The sequence below is a fragment of the Scardinius erythrophthalmus genome (genome assembly GCF_964197995.2).
Source record: "Scardinius erythrophthalmus genome assembly, chromosome: 5".
Taxonomy (NCBI): domain Eukaryota; kingdom Metazoa; phylum Chordata; class Actinopteri; order Cypriniformes; family Leuciscidae; genus Scardinius; species Scardinius erythrophthalmus.
Genome location: NC_138225.1, coordinates 44,831,820 through 44,854,470, shown reverse-complemented (window position 1 = coordinate 44,854,470; position 22,651 = coordinate 44,831,820). Strand labels below are relative to the sequence as shown.

General features: G+C 37.2%; 1 protein-coding gene across 2 annotated transcripts in view; it reads left to right on the top strand.

The window, feature by feature from the left end:
• Positions 1 to 22,651, top strand: part of man2a1 (mannosidase, alpha, class 2A, member 1) — a 64,660-nt gene that overhangs the window by 30,142 nt on the left and 11,867 nt on the right. For both annotated transcript variants that reach the window (XM_081367061.1, XM_081367062.1), the window contains exons 7-19: positions 1,456 to 1,642; positions 1,853 to 2,030; positions 2,151 to 2,362; positions 5,799 to 5,984; positions 7,300 to 7,414; positions 7,513 to 7,580; positions 7,748 to 7,913; positions 8,081 to 8,311; positions 8,397 to 8,519; positions 11,219 to 11,333; positions 17,394 to 17,527; positions 21,013 to 21,154; positions 22,362 to 22,495. In XM_081367061.1, the coding sequence (XP_081223187.1) occupies positions 1,456 to 1,642; positions 1,853 to 2,030; positions 2,151 to 2,362; positions 5,799 to 5,984; positions 7,300 to 7,414; positions 7,513 to 7,580; positions 7,748 to 7,913; positions 8,081 to 8,311; positions 8,397 to 8,519; positions 11,219 to 11,333; positions 17,394 to 17,527; positions 21,013 to 21,154; positions 22,362 to 22,495 (1,991 nt within the window). The remainder of the gene's footprint in view (positions 1 to 1,455; positions 1,643 to 1,852; positions 2,031 to 2,150; positions 2,363 to 5,798; positions 5,985 to 7,299; positions 7,415 to 7,512; positions 7,581 to 7,747; positions 7,914 to 8,080; positions 8,312 to 8,396; positions 8,520 to 11,218; positions 11,334 to 17,393; positions 17,528 to 21,012; positions 21,155 to 22,361; positions 22,496 to 22,651) is intronic.

The following is a 22,651-nucleotide window of genomic DNA, read 5'->3' as shown; positions in this document are numbered from 1 at the left end:
ATAGAAAAATTGGGACTTGATTCTGTGCTTCAGCAATTGGTTGTATCATAAGTAAGTGGGTGTTACGTACTTATTTTTTGGAAAAGACCCAAAAGTGAGAGGGGAACATCAGCGGAAAACGGAAGTCATTTCAGAGGTGGACCAAGTTGTTTTATTTTACATATTTATTATTTATTATAACGTTTAAAATTCTGCCCTGCCAAAAAAAGAGAAGAAAAAAGTCGCCGTTTGGATTTAAATTTGCAAATGCTTAAGAGGATATGATTGGATCATTATTGTAGTTATTATTATTTTTCTAGCATGTTGTTATAGGTTTGGCTAGAGCTCTTCTAACCCTAATTGATGGAGTGTGTAGCTTTTCATTTCTTAAACAACCATGTAGGAAGACACATCATGGCCTTATTTCAGGATGACAATGTCAAGATTTATCAGGCTCAAATTGTGAAAGAATGGTTGGGAGCGAGCATGAAGAGTCCAGACCTTAAATTCATTGAAAGTATTTGGGATGTGCTGGAGGAGACTTTACAGAGTGCTGGACTCTTGCATTGTCAATACAAGATCTTGACCAAAAATTGATGCACTTCTTGATGGAAATAACATCGCAACATTTTTTTGGGCCGGGCAGTGTATTAGTGTTTGGTTGTTGTCAAATATACTGTTGTTCTGTGAATTTTACTGGGTGAAATCCAGACATTTCAATAGGAATTGGGATTCTCGATTGGCAATTTCACGTAAGGGCAAGATTTTCTTATTCAGACTACGCAAAAGGGTTCAAGTTGATCACGCAAATTTGCCATGTTGATCAACAGACAGCTTCTTGGTTTGAAAGTGACTTCTGTGTGATCTGTGCTTCATACATTGCTACACTATTGATTATAGACAATGGATCTTTTTTGTTCGCCAATGGGGCTGCACCTTTAGGCCGTGTTTCCACTAAAGCGACTGTGGCTGCGGCTCGCGTATTTTGGAGCGCGTCGTTTTTTAAAACGCCAGGAGTGTAAAGTGACGCTGAGAGTCTATTTCACGCTGAAGCGCTGAACGCTCAGTGTTTTATACCAGTCACCGAGAGTTGAAGAATCTTCAACTTTGGGTAGAACGCAGCGCTCATCACTGTCACTTTTTGCTCAACCGTCCAATCACAGTGGAGAAGGGTTCTGCCAAAACGCTCTCAAGCGCTCACAGCTAGGCGTTTTCAGTTGACTAAAAACGCTTTGGTGGACACGCAGCCTTAGACTATTAGCTTTAAATTTCTATTTGATGTGTGTTCAAGTCCTCCTGGGAAGTTCGTATTTTTGGGAAGTTGTAATTACCACATAAGGTGTGTTCAAGTCACTCTGGTTGGTAGCAAACAGTGGATAATGGACTTATTGATGGAATTTTAGGTGAAATTTTGCCAATGTGGCCATACCTTTAGACTGGTCAATTTAAAATTGCGTTTGTTTTTTATTCCAACAGATCAGGACTCAAGTTCAGACATTTTGTGTCACATGATGCCATTCTACAGCTACGATGTTCCCCATACATGTGGTCCTGACCCAAAGATCTGCTGCCAGTTTGACTTTAAAAGACTGCCAGGAGGAAGAATCAGCTGTCCGTGGAGAATTCCTCCTCAGGTCATCACCCACAACAACGTACAGGAGAGGTACACCTATACACACCAGTCACAGACATTAGGAACTACCTTATTTACTTGTGACGACCTAGAAATAACAATGGTTGTCTTGAAAAAAGTCTGATTCAGTGAATAACAATTTTTGTCCCTTTTTCCATGTCATTGTTTGTGGATTAGCGTTCCCTCGAATCAGATCAGACTTAGATTTCCCTCCACTTAGTTTAGTCTCTCCATGTTTAGAGCTCAGACGCTGTTGGACCAGTACAGGAAGAAATCCAAGCTTTTTCGGACCAAGGTGTTGCTAGCACCACTTGGAGATGATTTCCGCTACACTGAAGCTGTCGAATGGGACCAACAGTTTGATAACTACCAGAAACTCTTCGATTACATGAATTCTCACCCTGAGCTCCACGTCAAGGTCTTGCTTCTGTGTTTGCTTAAGTCACTCTAAATTGGCCACAGTTTGAACTCTTTTTATATTTTCAGACATTCATTGTATATACATTTAGCTATATACCTCTTTTCGTTCTCTTTGCAGGCCCAGTTTGGAACCATTTCAGATTATTTCGAGGCCTTGCGTAAAAGCACTGGCATGGATCCGGATGGCATGAACGTCGGCCAGTTGGCGTTGCCTGTGGTAAGCGGAGACTTTTTCACGTATGCGGATCGAGACGACCACTACTGGAGCGGATACTTCACCTCACGGCCGTTCTATAAACGCTTGGACAGAATACTGGAATCACATCTTCGGTACGCTTTACTGAATCCAAATGCACTGCATGAATCTCTACAATCACATTACATTAACACTCGTCAAGTGCCAAATGCAGGAAAAACTTGGCTTCAGCGAGTACATAAACTGGTGTAAAACTAAATTTAAGTCCACGAGAGAAAAGATCAGTGACAAATTTGACCACATTGTAAAATTAGTAAAAGTTTATAGGAAGCCATTTTTTTCTTTTAATAATACTCTATGTAGCACAAATTTTTTTTTATTCATTGCACCAAAGTGAAGATCTGAAGAACACAACCCAAATGCACTGCATAAATCTGCATAAATGCACTGCATAAATATTTCTGGCCAGTCTAAATGTCCAAAAACTGAAACCATTTCCATATGGCTGGGCTTAATTTGCCTTCGAGACCACGAGTTGAAAATTAACATAAAAAAATAAATTTTCAACCATTTAGAATGCTTACTAATATGCGCAAAAAAATTTGCAATTCATATTGTATAAACGAATGACATTACCTGGAAATTCAGCTTATTCAAAGTCTAATCCTGTTTTTTTTTTTTGTCTTTATGGTTTTTGTTTTGTCAACTTTTAGAAGTACACTAGCATACAGATGACCTAACCAAAAACCCCATAACTCTAATTTGATTTCATGAGGTCTTTAATGGCATATCATAACCTTTTTCGAACTTTCAAACTCATATTCACACAGTCCCGAACTGATCATGGTCACTGTGCTTGTACAGTCTTTCTATAGGTAAAGGAGCTCTGTGATAACAGACGTTACCGTCTCTTTCTTCCTGGGCTGTATGCTGCTAACTAACACACAAAGCTGAAGGTCACATGTCTGTGTTGTGACGATAAGACTGAAGCCCCGTGACAAGGTCACCACAAACTAAAGCAGCCGGTTTTGAGCCAGCAGCTCAATGGCTTCAGTATTTATTTGACCGTGACCGTTGACTGTGGCACCTTATCTTGTGTGGGGGCTTTATTCATTTTACTCTTTGACACCTTTCTAACATGATATTGGCCCTGAAAACATTAAAATTGATCTTATTTAGTAAAAACCCTTTATAAAGTTAAATTATCACTAATATGTGGCATTTGAAAGAAATAGCTCTTCGTTTATTTATTTTTATAGCAGGAAATTGTTAAAACGTCTTTGCAGGTCTCATTAATTGGCCCGGTTCTAGATAATGAGACATTACAGTGGTACATATTGATTTTCTACATTGATTTTTCCCTACATTCTCCTTCACAGATGTTTTTTTTTTTTCACAAATCAGTAGAGCTGATTCAGTTAAATAAAACTGAAATGAAATACAATCTAAATATTAGATGAAATGCTTAAATTAGAAAAACTGGCTATTAACTGAAATAAATTACTACAACTAAAACTGAAAAAAAAAAAAATGTAAAATCAAAACTAAAATAGAACAGCAAACACAAAAATATAAAAAAGTGTGATTCAAAAATGAAAATATTGATAAACATTATAATAGGATATAAATAATGGTTAAATAACACCGCAATAAAGCTCTACATTTAAACCCCCAAACCACAAAACATACTATGGAACTTCCATGTTTTTTTTTTTAAGTGAAAATGTACTATGGAGTTGTCAATCTTTGTTGATATACCATGTTCTTTTTAAATTTCCCATGTGTGTGTATGTGTGTGTGTGTATGTCAGTGGCTGGCCTGCATTTCATTGTTTAGTGCAAGATCGTGATAAGGATATGAATTTGTCCTCATTTACTGACTGTATTGCATGTCTGCATACCCCGTCCTCTCAAAGGCGGCTGTACTTGATCACACAAGTGAATAGATTGGGTACACCTTCAGCTTGCGGATGCGGAGAACTCCATTTAACACAGTATTTGCATTTTGATGGGCGTCTAAATGTAGGCAGGAGACAGTTTTCATCAGTATGCAGTTGCTAAACTATCCCCCGTTCTACACGATGGCTTCTTTCACACAGCAAATAGGACTTTGTTCAGCTCTGCTCAGTTTCACACACACAGACACACAGCAGATTGATTAGATATATTCAGTCCAAGGTCATTTCATGTTTAATTAATTATTAAAGTGTTCGGCTGTTCTTGCGGGTGCAGAAAGCAGATGTATGTTTGATGTGAGGTATGTAGGTCGCATGTACTGAGTTTTCATCTTATAACTACTGTCTGTGAACCATATAAAGACATTTTTTGATCTGCTGAAACTACTTAGGCTCATCTCACTTCAAAGGTCTATTTGAAAAAAATACATTTAAACTATGGATTATTGTGAAATGTTACTCCAGTTTGCAAATGTACAGAGGTAAGAGGTCGTAGTTTTCGTGAAGGTGTTGGTTTTCAATAAAATGTCACTAAAACCTTTTAGACAACTGGCAAATTTTGAGTGAATCTCAAGAAAACATGTCAATGCCACGTTTTAAAAATATATATATTATATATGTTACCGGCAAAGTGTGTAATCCGGCATTCTATAGAATGCCTAGGTAATGTATAGAATTAGGTACCGTAATGTATTTTTGCCAAAAACCATCAGGCATTCTATACATTGCCTAGGCATTCTATACAATACCGGGATTTCACACTTTGCCGGTAACATATACAGTGCAATGCATAAGTTAATACACCCATGCTAAAGTTGACTAAAAAGAGGAATAAAAAATCATATTTTGGAAATTGAACTTAATGCCTTAATTTAAAAAATTAGGAAAAATCCAACCTTTTAGGACACCAATTTTCTTTGTGAATGAATAATGTATCGTAAATAAATAAATGTTCTTCCTTAAAATACATGGTGCATAAGTGTGTACACCCCTATGTTAAATTCCCATAGAGGCAGGCAGATTTTTATTTTTAAGTTTTTTTTTTTAATTAATTTTTAGGATACTATGCATCCTGATAAAGTTCCCTTGGCCTTTGGAATTAAAATAGCCCCACATCATCACATAGCATTCACCATACCTAGAGATTGGCATGGTTTTATTTCAGTTAGCCTAATAGCTAGTTTGATTTGCATTGAGAGATGATCTTATGGAAAGTACCTCATGCCAATCTCTAGGTATGGTGAAGGCTATGTGATGATGTGAAGTATGTGAAATATGACTCATTTCCAACCGGTTTTGTGAGGTTTGCCCAGCTATAGATTTCCATGTCTTGTAAAACATTTGAGAAGGTCATTCTTCAGAGAGACGACACCTGTGTTGTTACCATAATGTGAAGAGATTCTGGTTTTATTGTTGTTCTCCATTGTGGGCCGACACTCCCAACACAACAGGGTCCAAACCAGACTGTTGTCCCGCTTTTCCTGTAATGTGAACATTAGCCTGATACAGGATGTATTTTCATGCTAGATGGATTCCTGTAACAGTGCGGATTTGAGGGAACTTTTGATCTTGCGAGGGAGGGAGTTTCATATGTCACTTCATGTTTTTTTCCTTAGGGCAGCTGAGGTCCTCTACTCTCTGACCTTGGCCAACATTCAGAAGTACGGCCGGCGCAGTGAATACCCTGCAGTGGATAATTACAAGTTACTGACAGAAGCCAGACGCAATCTCGGTCTCTTCCAACATCATGATGCCATCGCAGGCACAGGCAAAGACTGGGTGGTTGTGGACTATGGAACCAGGTAGCACATCTTTCTTGAAACATAGAAGTGAGATGTGAGGATGTGAGAAACATTCTCTTATCCAACCAACTCGCTCGAGTCACTGTTCCCCTGGAACAAACTGGGGTTAAGTGTCTCCAATATTTACGTTTAAATGTCACATTTTGCCCCAAAGTGGGAGTCACACAGAACTTTCAAATTAGTTGTGAAGCAGCTGTTATCCTCCGCTTAAAATAACCATGATAAAATTATACGAATAATGAATTTATAAATACATCCACACAGAACAAAAGACTGCCAATATGTTAAGAAAAACAATACGTTTTCTAGGGCTAATCAACCTAAATGATTCTTTAATAATTGTTAAACAATTATTTTGGACATAATTATTCAGAACTGCCCATTTTAAAGAAATAGTGTTTGAAGAATTACATTTAGTGGAAAAATATTGATATTTAATATATACCATGGTACTTAATTATTAAACTGTCATATGGGTTTTTCAGTGGCCTATATAATATTAATATATAGAGTGCCCAGTGGCTGATTTAATGATATGTAATATAATTTATTTACAGCAAACTAGATATTTATTTATCTTTTAAAAGTTTGGGGGTTTTAATGTTTTTAAACAACAACATTTATTTGATCAAAAATACAGGAAAAACAGTAATATTGTGAAATAAGATTACAATTTAAAATAACTTTTTATATATATATATATATATATATATTTTACATTGTTATTTATTCCTTTAATGGCAAAACTGAGTTTTCAGCATCATTACTCCAGTCTTCAGTGTCACATGATCCTTCAGAAATAATTCTAATATGCTGATTTGGTGCTCAAAAACAACATCAACAACATTTTTGTGGAAACCTTGATACAGTTTTTTCCAGGATTCTTTGATGAATAGAAGTTAAAAAGAACAACTTTTATGTGAAATAGAAATATTGTAACAATTTGAGTCTTTACTGACACTTTTTGTCAATTTAATGCATTCTTGCTGAATATAATTTTTCCCCCACAAAATAAAAAACAAAATAAAAAGCTCACAGACCCCAAACATTTGAACAGTAATTTAGAACCATTATGCCACACAATTACACTTGAAAATGATGATCTGATTCTTTTTATCTGATATTATCAGGCAAAAAAAGACCAGAATAATAATTAAAAATATTAGCCATTATGGTTGCTGTTATTGCAAGCATCCATACTGAATTACATTACTGCTTGTTAACAGTTTAATTTACCCAGGAATTCTGGCACATATATATATATATGTATATGGATCCGTGCTGTAGAAACATGATGATTTTTGTTATTTTGAAGGTTGTTTCACTCTATTCTGAACCTGAAGCGAGTGATTGTGAGCTCGGCTCATTGGTTGATGCTCAAGGACAAACAAACATACTACCATGATCCTTCAAACCCATTTCTTCAGATGGTGAGTGTTCATACTGCATATCCGCAACATGCTGACATCACTCCTAAATTTGGAAATTGCCATCTGCACGTCACATTTTTGCTGGTTCTGTATTATAGGATGAAGTTCAGCCATCCCAAGACGCCTTACCTCGCAAAACTGTTCTTGAAGTTAGTGGAAAACCAAGGTAATGCAAAATAAAAACAAGGCAAAATCAATGTTTTTGCAGTGCTTTATAGCAGACTGACGTTGAGTTCCTGAGAATGGCTTCATTGGACATGTGTTAGTTGATAAGAGGCAGCAGAATTTGTGTGGCAGAAAATGCTACATAAATATGACGTTCCCTTTTCTCAGGTTGCTGGTAGTTTCCAACCCCACAGAGCAGGCCAGGGCATCCATGGTTACAGTGTACGTGAACGCTGCTGACGTGCGCGTGCTTAATGCTCTTGGTCATGTGGTCCACGCTCAAGTCAGTGCAGTGTGGAATGATGCCACTCACGCTGCTACCGACGTCTTCCAGGTGAGGTCTGCTACATCGATGCATCCCGTCACAGCATTAGGGGTGTATTGTATGGAAAAGATCAGTGTGAAGATAGTAGATCTCCATGTCGGTTAGTTTGAGGTCATCAAAATGCTCTTCAAGCAATTTCATTGTGTCTTTAAATGTGTTTGTTTGCTCCTCGGCAGCTGTCTTTCGTGGCTCGCGCTGCTCCTCTGGGTCTGAGCGTGTACCAGCTGATGGAAGGAAAGGAGCCAAGCACTGAAGCTGCTAAGTACATGTTTCTTCAGGATGGCGGCCGCATTTCAATCAATAAACTGGAGCATTTCCAACAGTTTTACCAAAACGATGGAGCTCCTGTGCACATTGAAAATCCTCACCTCAAGCTCACCATCTCTACAGCTACTGGTCTTTTAGAGGTTAGACTGCTTTGTGGATTTGTCATAAGTTGGTGTGTTTAGGAATGACTCTGTGTAACGTTCAGAAAACATCTCTTGTTTGCAGAAAATGAGGTTGAAGGACGATGACTCAGAGCACCAGGTCAAAGTGGAGTTTGCTTGGTACGGCACCACCAGCAATAAAGACAAGAGTGGCGCCTACCTGTTCATGCCTGACAAAGAAGCAACAGTTAGTACTATACGTTTTTTTATTATCTCTTCGATTAACCGGTTATTCTATATCTTGCCTAACAGCATTACATTTTTGTTGGGTTGCTTTTTTCTACATTTTATTTATAGATGTAGTAGGTGAGGGAGACAGGAAATCAAGATAGGGGAGATTGGGTTACAATCATGATTAGGCCCAAACCCAAACCCTGGAAACCCATGCGCAGCAGAGCTCAAGCACTTTCCCTACAATGCTTTTTTTATTCAGACACTGAATAGTGGGGCAGAAAATACCTACTTTAGAAAGTGATTACAAACGCGTGAAATGCATGCACCCGGGTTGGTTGCTTTCCTCTACAAATGCAATGTTAACAGCACTGAAAGTGATTTCGCAAGCCGTTGCCCCTTCCTAGAAATATAAATGTGGTCATTGTGCCCTGGCGCCGGCTCTGGTGCAAGAGAAATTGTTACAGTAAGCATAACAGCAAAGTTAATACAGGACAATGAACTGAAGCAAACAGGGCTGAAATGCACACAGGATAACGAGAAACTAAACAAGACATAGGTGAACACAATCGCCCTGCAAGCAATAGCCGTCATTTCACCATCTAGGTTAACAACAGACCTGATTTAGTCTGGCTATGAGTAACCCACTTCTAGCCAAAATAACCTTTAATCTGGTTACATGTCGTTTTTGACGAAATTACTTGCGGGATATATGCTATTCCATCATGTAAGCAAAGTCAACAGTGATTGGTTTCATTTCTTTGACATGTTCTATACGTAGCCTGTGCTTCTATTCTTGGGTTATGGTTAAACAGGTTTTAGCCTAGACGTCAGGGCTGTATTGGACGGCTATTAGACGTCTTTTAAACGCATGATTGCTTGCTGGGTGGTAACCAAGGGAACAGACGAAACAATAGGAAAACAGCAAACAGGAACTAACAAACTAAACGTGTTTGGAAAAGTAAACAGAAACTTTGATGTGACATTATTATTGTATTCATTTTATTTTAATCATTTATTTCCATTGCACCTTTCTTACATAAATATAATTTGCTACAACTAAATATAGAAATGCAGGAAATACTAGATTACATTTTCATTCACTTTGTAAGTAAATAATTAGAATATTTTCATTTTGTGTTACTATTCCTTTAATAACAACAACAACAACTATTATTGTTTTTGTTGTTGTTATTAAAGGAATAGTAACAATCGTAATAATAATTATTATTAATAATGAAAAGTTTTATTATAACAACATTTTATTTCCATTGCACCTTTCTTACATAAATATATAATTTGCTATGCTGAACAGAGGTGCAGGAAATACTGGGTCACATTTTCATTCATTTTGTGTTACTATTCCTTTTATGATTGTATATATGTTGTTGTATTACAAATTTATTAAAATGTTTAATTTAGGTTTACATTGAATTTAGCATGTTAAGGTTAGGTATAAATGATTATTATCAGAGTTTTCTAGCAAAATACTCCGGCCAGTCCTGTTTTACTGAAACTCTTAATGGCTCTTGGAGCTTGTGTTTTAGCAAGAGAGTCCTGCCAGTCCTGTACTCGAGTCTCAGCATTTGAATAGATATGCTGAGTGGATTAGGATGGGCAGCAGTCTCAGTCTAGAACAGGTTCCTAAACCTGTCTCATCACAAAGTTTTGGTTCCTGCCCCTAAATGTATATAAACTGTAAGAGAACGTCCACTTAGTCAGACTTTGGAAGAACTGCAACCACGTCAACGCGAAGTCCTCAAAAAAGAATAACTTCTTGAACGTGATCCCAAAGTCTCCTGGTCTTCGATTCTGAGTTTCCAACAATGTGACACTGGAACACAAAACCAGTCACATGTCGCACGGGTATATTTGTAGCAATAGCCAACAATACATTGTATGGGTCAAAATTATATCTTTTTATGCCAAAAATCATTAGGATATTAAGTAAAGATCATGTTCCACGAAGATATTGTGTAAATTTCCTACCGTAAATATATAAAACATACATTTTTGTGAGTGAACGCAGCACAATCGGGAACATAAATGGACAACTTTAAAGGCGATTTTTTCAATGTTTCGATTTTATTGCACCATCAGATTCCAGATTTTCAAATAGTTGTATCTCGACCAAATATTGTCCTATCCTAACAAACCATACATCAATGGAAAGCTTATTTATTCAACTTTCAGATGATGTATAAATCTCAATTTAAAAAAAATTGGCCCATGTGACTGGTTTTGTGGTCCAGGGTCACATATATATTTATTGATTAAAACTAAATTGTATTATATAGCACCTTTCTTTCTTAAACAAGTACAATTTATCTAGCCGTGGTTCCACTGCTGCATAGTCCTGCAGGAAAAACTGCGTTATAGAACGCCCACTCCTATAAAAACTGTTTATTTGCAGCAGGCTCGCAGTTAATTTGTGGCAAACAAATGATTGCTATGAGAGTTTGCTGAAGCACTGAATTATTTGGTAAAGTTTCATTGAAACTTATAACATCAGTGTGTGTCATTCAGCTGATTAGAGTTATAAACGTAATGGCAGTTTGGTCACTGCTCACAGAGAACACTGGGAAACCTCATAAGAGCTCACCTCAGTCTTTCATCAGGACATTTTTGTCATGCAGTGTTTTTTGTAGCTCTGCTTTGAGGGGATTTTTATGAGTGTGATTTGATTCACATTGATTTTCTTTCTCTCACACACAGATTTACTCTCCCTCGCAACCGCCGGTGGTTCGAGTCACTAAAGGGCCGCTGTTTTCTGAAGTCACCACTACCTTCACACACATCAAACACACTCTCCGGCTCTACAACATGCAGGGTAAGAGAGAACGGCAAACACTCAACACCACCTGCACTTCTCACTTTCACTTATTCAAATAGTCACCACTCTTTACAGTATGTAAATCAAATATTTACACCAGGAATTTGCAAAACGACATCATTTCTAGTTTGACTAGTCGTCTTGATGAGTTCCTGTATAATTAAGCAGGTTTCTGGTTTTTGTTTATGCCGGAAGTCAGTGGTGGGAGGGCAGCAATGTAACCTCAGAAAGTTGATTGAACCCTGGGATAGAAAAAATTGTGAATTTCGAAATCCTTGAAGTGCTGCTGGATGATGTCCTTTTCTTTTCCAAGTAATCTTTGTTAAGAGAGCCTTTTACTTACAGTCCTATAGCAGCTTGTTTTGTACAAGTCTTTTATTTTATTTAATTGGATGCAGTCCAAAGCTTTTTGCAATATTTATCTTTGAAGTTTGAAGGTAAGCTTTTGAGCGTTCCTCAAACTTTAACAGACAATTTGAACTGTGTAATCGACAATGCCAAAAGAGGCAGTGCATTACACCAACAAGCAACAAATATTTAATCAGCATCAGACAAGGACGTTTGATACCGGACAAAAGACAGTCCAGCGAAAGTTTAATGGTGTGCTGAAAGTGGGATCATTTCGTATCAGAAAGAAACACAATCAGTTTTCATGCTTTTCTTATCAAGAGCACCAGGGCGTTCGGTTTGTGACCCCCTCTGGGTGGGTGAGATAATGTACGTGAGTGTTTTTGAAAGAGCGGAGCAGTCACATGAGCCATTGCCCCGTAGCCTTAGGGACCTTTCCCCCCAGTGGTGTTTGTTTTTGTCCAAAAAAAGAAAAGAATGAAACCTCTCGTGGGTCATTCCCTTGAGTTAAAACTGAATTTAAATTGCAAAGTTTTAGAAGAGGAACCTTTTCTCACACAGAAAATAGCTGTCCCTCTTTTTGTGATTTTGAAGGAATAGCTCATAAAAAAATATAATTCTAAAATACACAACAGACGACATTTTTGAAGAATATACTTGCTATTAAGCTTCAAAAAGGACTCAAAGATATAAGTGGTCCATCCACCTTGTTCACTTATAATTCAAGTGTTCATACAATAGCTTTATTTAATCTGTTATTCACTGGCAATCTTCCCTTCCTGTGGATTGATAACCAGCTCATTGAGAACCCGATCAGTTAGATTTGTGAATGAATCATTCAGGGGGTGTGTTTCCCAAAAGCATCGTTAGCCAACTATGGTCGCAAGTTCCGTCGATATCAGCGTAGTTCAACGAATCAGTGTTTCCCGAATCCATCGTTCTATCGAACATTCGCAAACAGCATCGCAAACTTGTGTAGTTGGAATGATAGCTCTCGACCTGTGGTTAGAAGCATAGTTTCTTGTTTGCATGACATGTGGACTTAATAAATCCTTGTCTTGAGCAAAGTAAGGAAGCTGACATTCAGTACAATCTGTATCTTTTATTTAGAATACACACAAATGTCATTTACGTCTTTTAGTTTGTCAAGAGATTTAAAGCACCGTTTTTGAAGAGTGCGCATGTGCGTGCGTGCTCTATTACGTAAGAACGAGCCTTTGAATGAATCTGAAAATATAGCAAAATAACTGACAAACATTAGAAATAGCCCTCAGATGCCATGTCTGTAATTTATACATGTCTGTATCCTTAACCAACGTGGTTGAACGACCACTTTGTGACAATGCGGTTTCGGGAAACAGTCGTGAATAGCTAGTTGTTTTTTCAACGCTGCATCGTACTATGGTGTACGGGAAACGCGCCCCAGACCGGTTTTATGAACCGGGTCAACTGATTCATTTAATATATCCAACACAAGAGAATGATCCATTCATGAAGTCGCATGGACTACTACTGTTGAACTTTAATGCTGTTTTTTGACATTTTTTGCATAAAAAATACAGTAAAACCTGTACTATTGTGAAATATTTTTTTCAATTTAAAATAACTTATCTTAATTTATTGTTTGAGCACATGACTTGTGATTGTGTTCACTGGCCATGTGCTCTTGTTTTTGTCATGTTTGTTTCTATGTGCCCACCCTTAAGACCACCCTTCTTGTTACCTTATTATTGGTTCATTTGTCCCACCTGCTGTCCCTAATTAACATCATCATTTCCTCTCCTATTTAGGCTACGTTCACACTTGTCAGTCCAAATCTGATTATTTGTGTGTCTGATTGGAATCTGACCAAAATTATTGACTGTCCACGTTAGCTATGTTCACACTGTCTGTCCAAATCCAATTATTTGTCTCTCCGATTGGAATCTGACTGAAGTTATTGACTGTCTACGCTGTGTATCGCAACTGTTCTAATCAGACTTGTGTGTCTCGTGGCGCTCTTTCGTTTTCCGGGATATCTGCATTCTCTAGGGCAATGACATTGCTTTGGTAGGCAAAAACAACAACATGTAGGAGTTTACAATACAGATGTTGTCTTATTTACAACATGTGTAGCCACCTTGCTGGTCTACTGTATCGTATGAGGCAGAAATGTAGGAGGCTGGTATGCGCGGCTTATTCTGTTGCTGTCGTCTCCACCGGTCTTAAAATTCAACATGTTCATTCAATTCTGCTTGACCAGCACTTTGCAGCAACACAACCTTGTTTCTTCAGTGACTTTCAGCATGCTTCCTATATCAACATCTGACATGTTTACGTTTTAATCCCATCAAAGCAGACTGAAACAGATTTCCAGAAATGGAATTGAATCAGATTTCAAACCACATGTAGCTCAAAGTAAATTTGTAAAAATCTTATTTAATTTTCATCATGTTTTTTTTTGTGCCTTCACACTTGCTGAATATGATCGGATTCCAATCGGATATGCACAGAAATCAGATTTGGACTGACGGTCTGAATGAGGCTTTAGTGTATCGCAGCAGTTCAGATCCGATTTGTTTGTCCCATGCCGCTCTTTCGTTTTCTGGAATATCTGAATTGGTTTCTATGGCAAAGATGTTGCATTGGTAGATATACGGATAAAAAACAGGGGTTTGCAATACCCATTTTGTCTTATTCACAACATGACAATACGTAGCCACCACACTGGTCTACTGCGTCTTATGAGGCAGCGGCAGAACTGTAGGAGGCCGGCTTTATATCGTGCTGTCGTATCCGCCGGTTTCAAAATATGTCCGTTACATTCTGCTCGTCCAAACACAACCTTGTTTCTGCAGAGACTTTCAGCATGTTTCCTATAACAACGTCTGACGTTTACATTTTCCTTGACTTGAGAAAGTCACATAAACCACGCGAAAACCAATCAGAGTGATCAGTATGAAGGTAAATCAGTAGCAAAACTCGAGAGCACGTAGATATGAACTTGAGAACTTGTACAATAAATATTCGTACTTGTACATGAACATTTACACTCACAGCTCAAATGTGAAAACCTGTAAAATAAAAATCTGAAGTTGAATGTTGAAATTTGCACTCGCATACAATAGTCACAAACCTGTATTCTGAATCTGAAGCTGCAGACAAGTAGACACAAATGTGTAAAATGCCATTCACAGAAATACAACGACAGACACAAACTTGTAATATATATTTTGCGTTTAATCTTACATTCACATTCGCGGTACAACCTCAATTAGGCACTTGCAACTTCTCAAATCTGTCACTGCAAATTCAAATTTCGCGCCTTGACTTTTGCTACTCTTTTCGCGATATATCAGGTGCAAAACTAACTTGTGCACTTGAAACTCAGAGGCGGTGAGAGAGAAAGGGGGGCGGGAGGAGGGGGGGGTCAAAGGAGCCGTTTTATTGGTTGGCACCTAGCCAATGAAATGGGACTTCGATGATGTCACGAAACCCACGTGCAGTGAAACGCTGTTAGACTGATATTAAAAGAAATAAACAATATTATCAAACTCAGTAAACACCATGCTAATAATGCATACTACAGAAAAGCAGATGAGCACAGAATATGAACACAACGCGTTTAATTGAGACAGTGGTATTAAAAGACCAAACTCAGGAAACACCATACAAAGCACACAGAAAAGCACAGAATATGAACGCAACAATTGTACATTTTCTTCCCATAGAAAACCAAGAAAACGCTTAATGAGGCTTAATGGATCAACAGTTATATATATTAAAAAAAAACAATAACAAAAAACATAATTCGTTGCATTATTAATAAAACACAGGCAGCAAGTTTATTTGAACTGAACACACATTTGCTTTCTTTCGTCATATTCTGTGCTCATCTGCTTTTCTGTAGTATGCATTATTAGCATGGTGTTTACTGAGTTTGATAATATTGTTTATTTCTTTTAATATCAGTCTAATAGCGTTTCAGTGCACGTGGGTTTCGTGACATCATCGAAGTCCCATTTCATTGGCTAGGTGCCAACCAATAAAATGGCTCCTTTGACCCCCCCCCCCCCTCCTCCCGCCCCCCTTTCTCTCTCACCGCCTCTGAGTTTCAAGTGCACAAGTTAGTTTTGCACCTGATATATCGCGAAAAGAGTAGCAAAAGTCAAGGCGCGAAATTTGAATTTGCAGTGACAGATTTGAGAAGTTGCAAGTGCCTAATTGAGGTTGTACCGCGAATGTGAATGTAAGATTAAACGCAAAATATATATTACAAGTTTGTGTCTGTCGTTGTATTTCTGTGAATGGCATTTTACACATTTGTGTCTACTTGTCTGCAGCTTCAGATTCAGAATACAGGTTTGTGACTATTGTCTGCGAGTGCAAATTACAACATTCAACTTCAGATTTTTATTTTACAGGTTTTCACATTTGAGCTGTGAGTGTAAATGTTCATGTACAAGTACGAATATTTATTGTACAAGTTCTCAAGTTCACATCTACGTGCTCTCGAGTTTTGCTACTGATTTACCTTCATAGATCAGACTGAAATGGATTTCCAGAAATGCGATTTAAATGGGATTTCAAACCACATATGTGGCTCAAAACAGATTTTTTTGTTGTTGTTGCTGCTGATTACACTTTCTAAATCTGTTCGGATTTCAATCGGATATGCACAAAACCGGATTTGGAATGACAGTCTGAACAAGGCTTTATTCTCCCTGTGTTTTCTGTCCTGGTCTCTATGATATTCTGATCTCTAGAGATAGTTTGGATCCCTTCTTTAGTGTAAATCTAGGATTTTTCCACCAGCTGAACATCCCAAATCAGAAAATCAATAGCACACACCTCCTCAGCAAGCCACACTGTTTAAGATACATTTACTACATATGCATTGCAATCAGTATCTCTCAATATAAGCAGTATTGCCCAGTGAGGGCTGCTCACTAAAAGTGTTGTGTTACCAATTACCATCTCGCAATGAGCTAATGAGGACACACTCATGTTGAAGATATTCTGAGCTATCGTACGCCATAACCTAACACACAACCTTGTTTTCGTGGTTGTGCTGCTATATAAAGCATGTTCTTCTACCTTTAAGGGTTTTTATTTTAATTAAAGGAAAATGAACATATTTGTTTCTTGCACTGTTTTATTCCCAAAGGCTTAATTAGTCTAATTCAAAATGTACTTTTAGGAGTGTTCACTTATTTTCATTGTACTTGGTAAATCTAATTGCTCATATTGTCATCAGGCTTAAGCCAGGAACACCGTAGAGACCACCAAGTTATTAAAGTTAAAAAAGGGAAAGCAGTCATTTGCCTCTGGAAAATGTACGATTTGTAGTATTTTGATAGTTTGAATGCGATTACGCACGTTTAATGCGAAACAGTAAATGAGCAGTTGTTTTGTCCATTATTAACCTAATGATACTTCTTGGTCTGTAAGGAAGTGGTCTTCAGTATACAAACAATGACTTTACAAATTTCCTAAAACAATCTGTGTTCCACAGATACAATAACAGTATATGGGTTTGAAACAACATGAGAATGATACTTTGGGTGAACTATTCCTTTAATAATGAGAAACTGTCGTTTGGAAGTGGAGGAAAGAGATGTCCAATCTGTGTCTTTTCTATTGCCTGTGCTCTGTCAGTCATTTTGACCCTCCCCCCCCCTCTCTCTCTCTTTCTCTTTCTCTTTCTCTTTCTCTTTCTCTTTCTCATAGGTGTAGAGGGTCAGTCTGTTGAGATCTGTAACACTGTAGATATAAGAGGCGAAATCAACCGTGAAATTGCAATGAGGATAACCTCGGATCTGAACAGCAAGGATCGATTCTTTACTGACCTCAATGGCTATCAGGTAGGACAACAGTACATTATTTATATTCTCTTTCCTGACACCCACATACACATTAAATTTCACACAGTTTATATGTAAGTGTGGTGGGCCGGGGCTTGGTGGGCGATCTGCGGATATCTCTCTGAACCAGCCTATATTTCCACTGACTTTATATTGAGCTGAACAACAGTGTAACTATATGGAATTACCTTTATGTCTTTTTTATGCAAAAAAAAAAAAAAAACAGGTTCTGAGAGCAAAAATATCTATATTGTAATTACAAAATAACAGATTGCAAATATATCTAACGCACTCTGCAATGCTAGATGTCACACACCGGGACCGGGTAGTGGGCGTGGCCGAATTATTGTGCTGAACGAGAGTGACCAATTGAAACGGGTCTTACATTATGGTGCTTCGATACTGCTAACGGTTTCGACTCGCAAACAATGACAGCAGAACAGGGAGCAAATTTGTGCGAGCGTGATGAAAACTGCACAAAGAAAAATATTTACTTGCACTATAAAGTGTTTTGTTATCAGTTACTTTATTTTTTTATTTTTTTTATTTCTTATTTTTTTATTTTTTTTATTTGCAATCTTTTGTAATTGGTAACTCAATATTACTGTTACTAAATGAATCCCATTATTGTCAGAGGTTATTAAAAAATAGAGCAGTCAGTCTAATAAAGTATTAATAATTAATCGTTTAAATATTTAATCATTTAATTTCATAATTAATATTTATTTAAATATTTAATTTCAATATAAATAAATTAAACAAATTCTAGTTAACACCTTCAGTTCCATTATTAAATAAAAACATTGATACTTTTTTTTATCAAGGATGCATTAAATTGATCAAAATCACAGTGATAAAGTGAAAATAAAGACACTTAATATTACAAAAGAACTTTCTATTCAAAATGTATCATGGTTCCCACAAAAATATTAAGAAGCACAACTGTTTTCAACATCGACAATAATAAGAAATGTTATTTGAGCTCCAAATCAGCATATTTGAATAATTTCTAAACGGCCATGTGACACTGAAGACACAATATTATTTCTTTTTCTGTGTTTTTGATCAAATACATTAAAAATATAGCTGCAAGCAGCCATTAAGTGGCTAAGCACCACAGAGACAGAATGATGAGCTAAAAATCAAGGCAGTGAGCATCAGACCAACTGCAAAAAATTAGTAAAGACATTTGGAGACGATTTTAAGCAAAATCGTTGAAAGCCCGTATAAATATAATCACTTGTAATGTGACAATTGCTTATTACTTTTGACCAATATGTGGTGCTGACACCAAATTGATCTATTGTGGTCAGTGAGTGAGTGAAATGGTTCCCACGCTTCTTGAAAGTACAGTACTTGAATTTCAGACACATGGATTCAAGGCCTGGAAAGTCTGTGAAAACAAACATAGGTCTTTGAAAGTGCTTGAATTAAACTGGAACTAAATTTTGTTAGAGTAGAATGGTACTGTTACAAAAATTGGCCTTTATGCGTTGCAAAAGAATGCGCTATTTCCAGAATGAAATAGTGCTACTGTGTGGGAGGAAAGTGGGAAAAAAAGAGGAGTGAGTGCATGGATCATAGAAACAGCCCTGCATGTTAATCGTGTGAAAAACAGTTTTATATATCAACGCTAAATCCATATTTTTTTCCGACATTGGCTGAAGATGACCTGACTGGTGAAAATCAGACCATGGAGGAGTTTAAAAAAGTAGGTTAAAATAGCATAAGAAAGTTTGTCCGACTATGGCAAAATTGGTATCTATGTTCTCGGCATGACCCAAGGAATCTATTAAGACAATTTCATTGTAATAGGTATGCTGCAGTGCTGCACCGAATCTAAAGAGACCAGTCTTGTGATTTTCGGTCTAACTGTTCAGAAGTTAATAGCAAATATTGCATTTTACAACAAAATTCAAAATGGGCGATGCCCAAAATGGCCAACATGGGAAAATTTTATATCATCCGACTTGGCATGCCTCCCCTAATCTAAAGAGACAAGTCTCAGGATTTTTGGTCAAACTGATCAGTTATATGCAAAAATATTCATTTTAAATTTTTCTGACCACTAGGTGGCACAGTGGCGAAACACTGCATGTACCTTCAAGTCATGCTTGTGATTACACGTATCAAGTTTGTTCTGAATATGGTAAAGTGATGCAGAGATACAACCTTACATCCATTTTTGTGTAGTCTACGTCAAATTAGTTTGGCGGTTTGACGAATCAACTTGAGTTCCATGGTTTTTTTGTCAGCGTGGTCTGAAGATGAGTAAAGACATTTTTCATAAACATCGGATGACCGGTCTAGAAAAAGTCGTTTTTCCCCCTGAAAATTCAAAATGGCGGAAACATTTTCATGACGGAAAATTGTCATAGAATGCAATTGTCTTGTGCCAAGGAATCAGTAGAAAAAAAGAATCTTGTTTCTAGCCCTTATGGGTAAAGTTATTAGCATAAGCGTGAATGCAACTTTAGGCAGTTGGTGGCGCTAGAGGGATTGAGTTTGAGGCTCCAAAATGGCTGTGGTTAATGTTCAGACTGTCTTCTATCTGTGTGCCAAATTTCAAAAAATTTTACCATATGATTCTATGGGCTGCCATAGTCTCAAGAGCAAAGAAGACTAACGGATATTTAAAATAATGACCGACCTCAAACTTTTAGTTAGTGTATGCTCATATATATAAACTAAGATGTATAAAGACTAAACAAAAAAGGGTACAGTTAACAGATATCATAAAATAATTATCAAATTGTATCCCCAAAACCACATTAATATCAACAGAAGCTGCTCTTATGGCCTGGTCATTTGATGGAGCCAACTTTTCATTAGTCTCTGAATAAAGATAACACAGCTGAAAGTAACACAAGTTCAATTTAAATACCTGATCTGAATGTCGCCTAATTCTGTTTACTGACAAGTAAAACTAATCAACAAAAGTCATTAGAAGTTAGTTAATTTGCATGAAGTGGTTGTTTTGACAGTCTTCTCTGATTTTGGTTGATAGTGTCAAAATGCAATATTGTTGTTTTTGGACGGCATAATGAAAATGTCAGTTTATTTTTCGTTTCTCCTGACAAATAATTAATCAAAACAGATTAGAGTGTGCTGTATGGCTGACCAAAACAAACAAGTGTCAATTTAAATCACTCTGTCAAGTTGTCTTGACATGTTGGAGTATTAGCGTGGCATTTAATTAGCTGATGATGTCTCTCTGGCATTGGCCGGGATTAAGTGCTTCTGTTCGGTCCAAATTAATTAACTGGCTTCATAAAAAAACGGCTCATGAATAAAAACAGTGGAATATCCAATCAATTTTTCCTCCAAGTCACATTAACACATATCGAAGCTCATCAATTGACAGTGTTTTTCCTTCAGTAAGTGTCTCCACATGCCTGAGCTCATTGTTTTCAGGTCTCTAAACAGGGGGAATCTGGAGTTTTTTCTCTCTGCATCGCTAAAAATGCCTTGGGCTGTTTTTACAGGTGCAGCCGAGGAAATCCATGGCTAAGCTCCCCCTGCAGGCAAACTTCTACCCCATGACCAGCATGGTCTATCTGCAGGACTCCAGCGCCAGACTCTCTCTACTCACGGCACAGTCACTCGGAGCGGCCAGCCTCAAGAGCGGTCAGAGTTTGCTTTAAATTTTCTTTTCTTCTTAAAGCCTCATGAAATCACTATTGAAGCTTTTTGGCTTTACCCCATGTCTGTTAGATGCCATTTACACTGGGGTCCAAATTACATTTTAAAACATATTCAAATAGAAAACTGTTATTTCGAATTGTATTAATATTTCAAAATATTACTGTTTTTAGTGTGTGTTTGATCAAAAGCATAAGAGATGAGCATAAGAGACTTATTTCAAAAAAGCAGTTAAAAATTCCACTCCAAAAAAGCTAAAAGACACCAGACTTTTGAGCCGTAGTGTATATTATAATGATTTCATGCCTAAATTCACTTAAGCATCACAACATTGATTTGACATTGACAAAACTATTGATTTTAGTTTTTAGTGTGCTTTATTTTTTATTTATTTTAGATGAAATTGAATAGATATTTAATATACAAAATGAAAGGGCGACTATGGAAGCCCCTAAACCGAAAAATTAAAAAGTCGAAACATTACGAGAATAAAGTCAAAATTTCTAGAATACAGTCTTGAAATATTTCGACTTTATTTTCGAAATGCTACGACTTTATTCTTGAAATACTACGACTTTATTCTCGAAACTTTAGATTTTTTTTTCAGGGCTTGACATTCTGAAAAAAAAAAAAAAAAGTTGTTATGCTGATCATATAAAATTGCTAAATAGAAGCTTTTTCTGTAGAGCGGTTTAGACATTTTGACCTTGCTTTGTATGCTTGATTGTAGTCATAACACAAAGTTAGCAGATACACTTAAAATATACAGTCTTTCTCTTGTGGAAAATGGGCTGACATCATCTGGTCAAGGACTTATAATATTTTATTCAATGAAATGATCTTTACAATGAGACTGTCTCTCTCTCTCTGTCTCTTGGATCTTTGCTTGAATAGATTTGACCTATTAAATAAATAAAACACTGGCAGGTGTACAAGCGTAGGTGTATTGGTGGTGAAAACACTCCACAATTGAATGTAAAGTGCTTTTGTCCATAATTCAATCTGTCAAGTGTGGTTTTGTCAGGTTGTTTTATAAAAATAGATTTATTTGTTTGGTGCTCAAACACGGCTCAATGGTCTCATTGACTTTGGCACACATGATTTATGCATGTCCATTGAAGGCGGCATCAGTGAATGTTCTGGTGAAGTATGTGTGACATACTAATGAAGCTCATTGGTGTGGATTCCACAGGTCAGCTGGAGGTGATAATGGACCGCAGGCTCAATCAGGATGATAATCGAGGTTTGGGTCAGGGAGTTCTGGACAATAAGATCACTGCCAACTCCTTCCGCCTACTGCTGGAGAAGAGGAGCTCTGCGGAGGAGGTAACTGAGCTAAAGAAGAAAAACATGCATCTATTAATGACAACAGTCTGACCATTGACTCTCAGAGTCTGGATTTTGGAAATTTGGGCGTTCATTGTTTTTAATTTATCAGCATCTGTTGATATTGGATATTTAATTGCACATGCTCATTTCCCC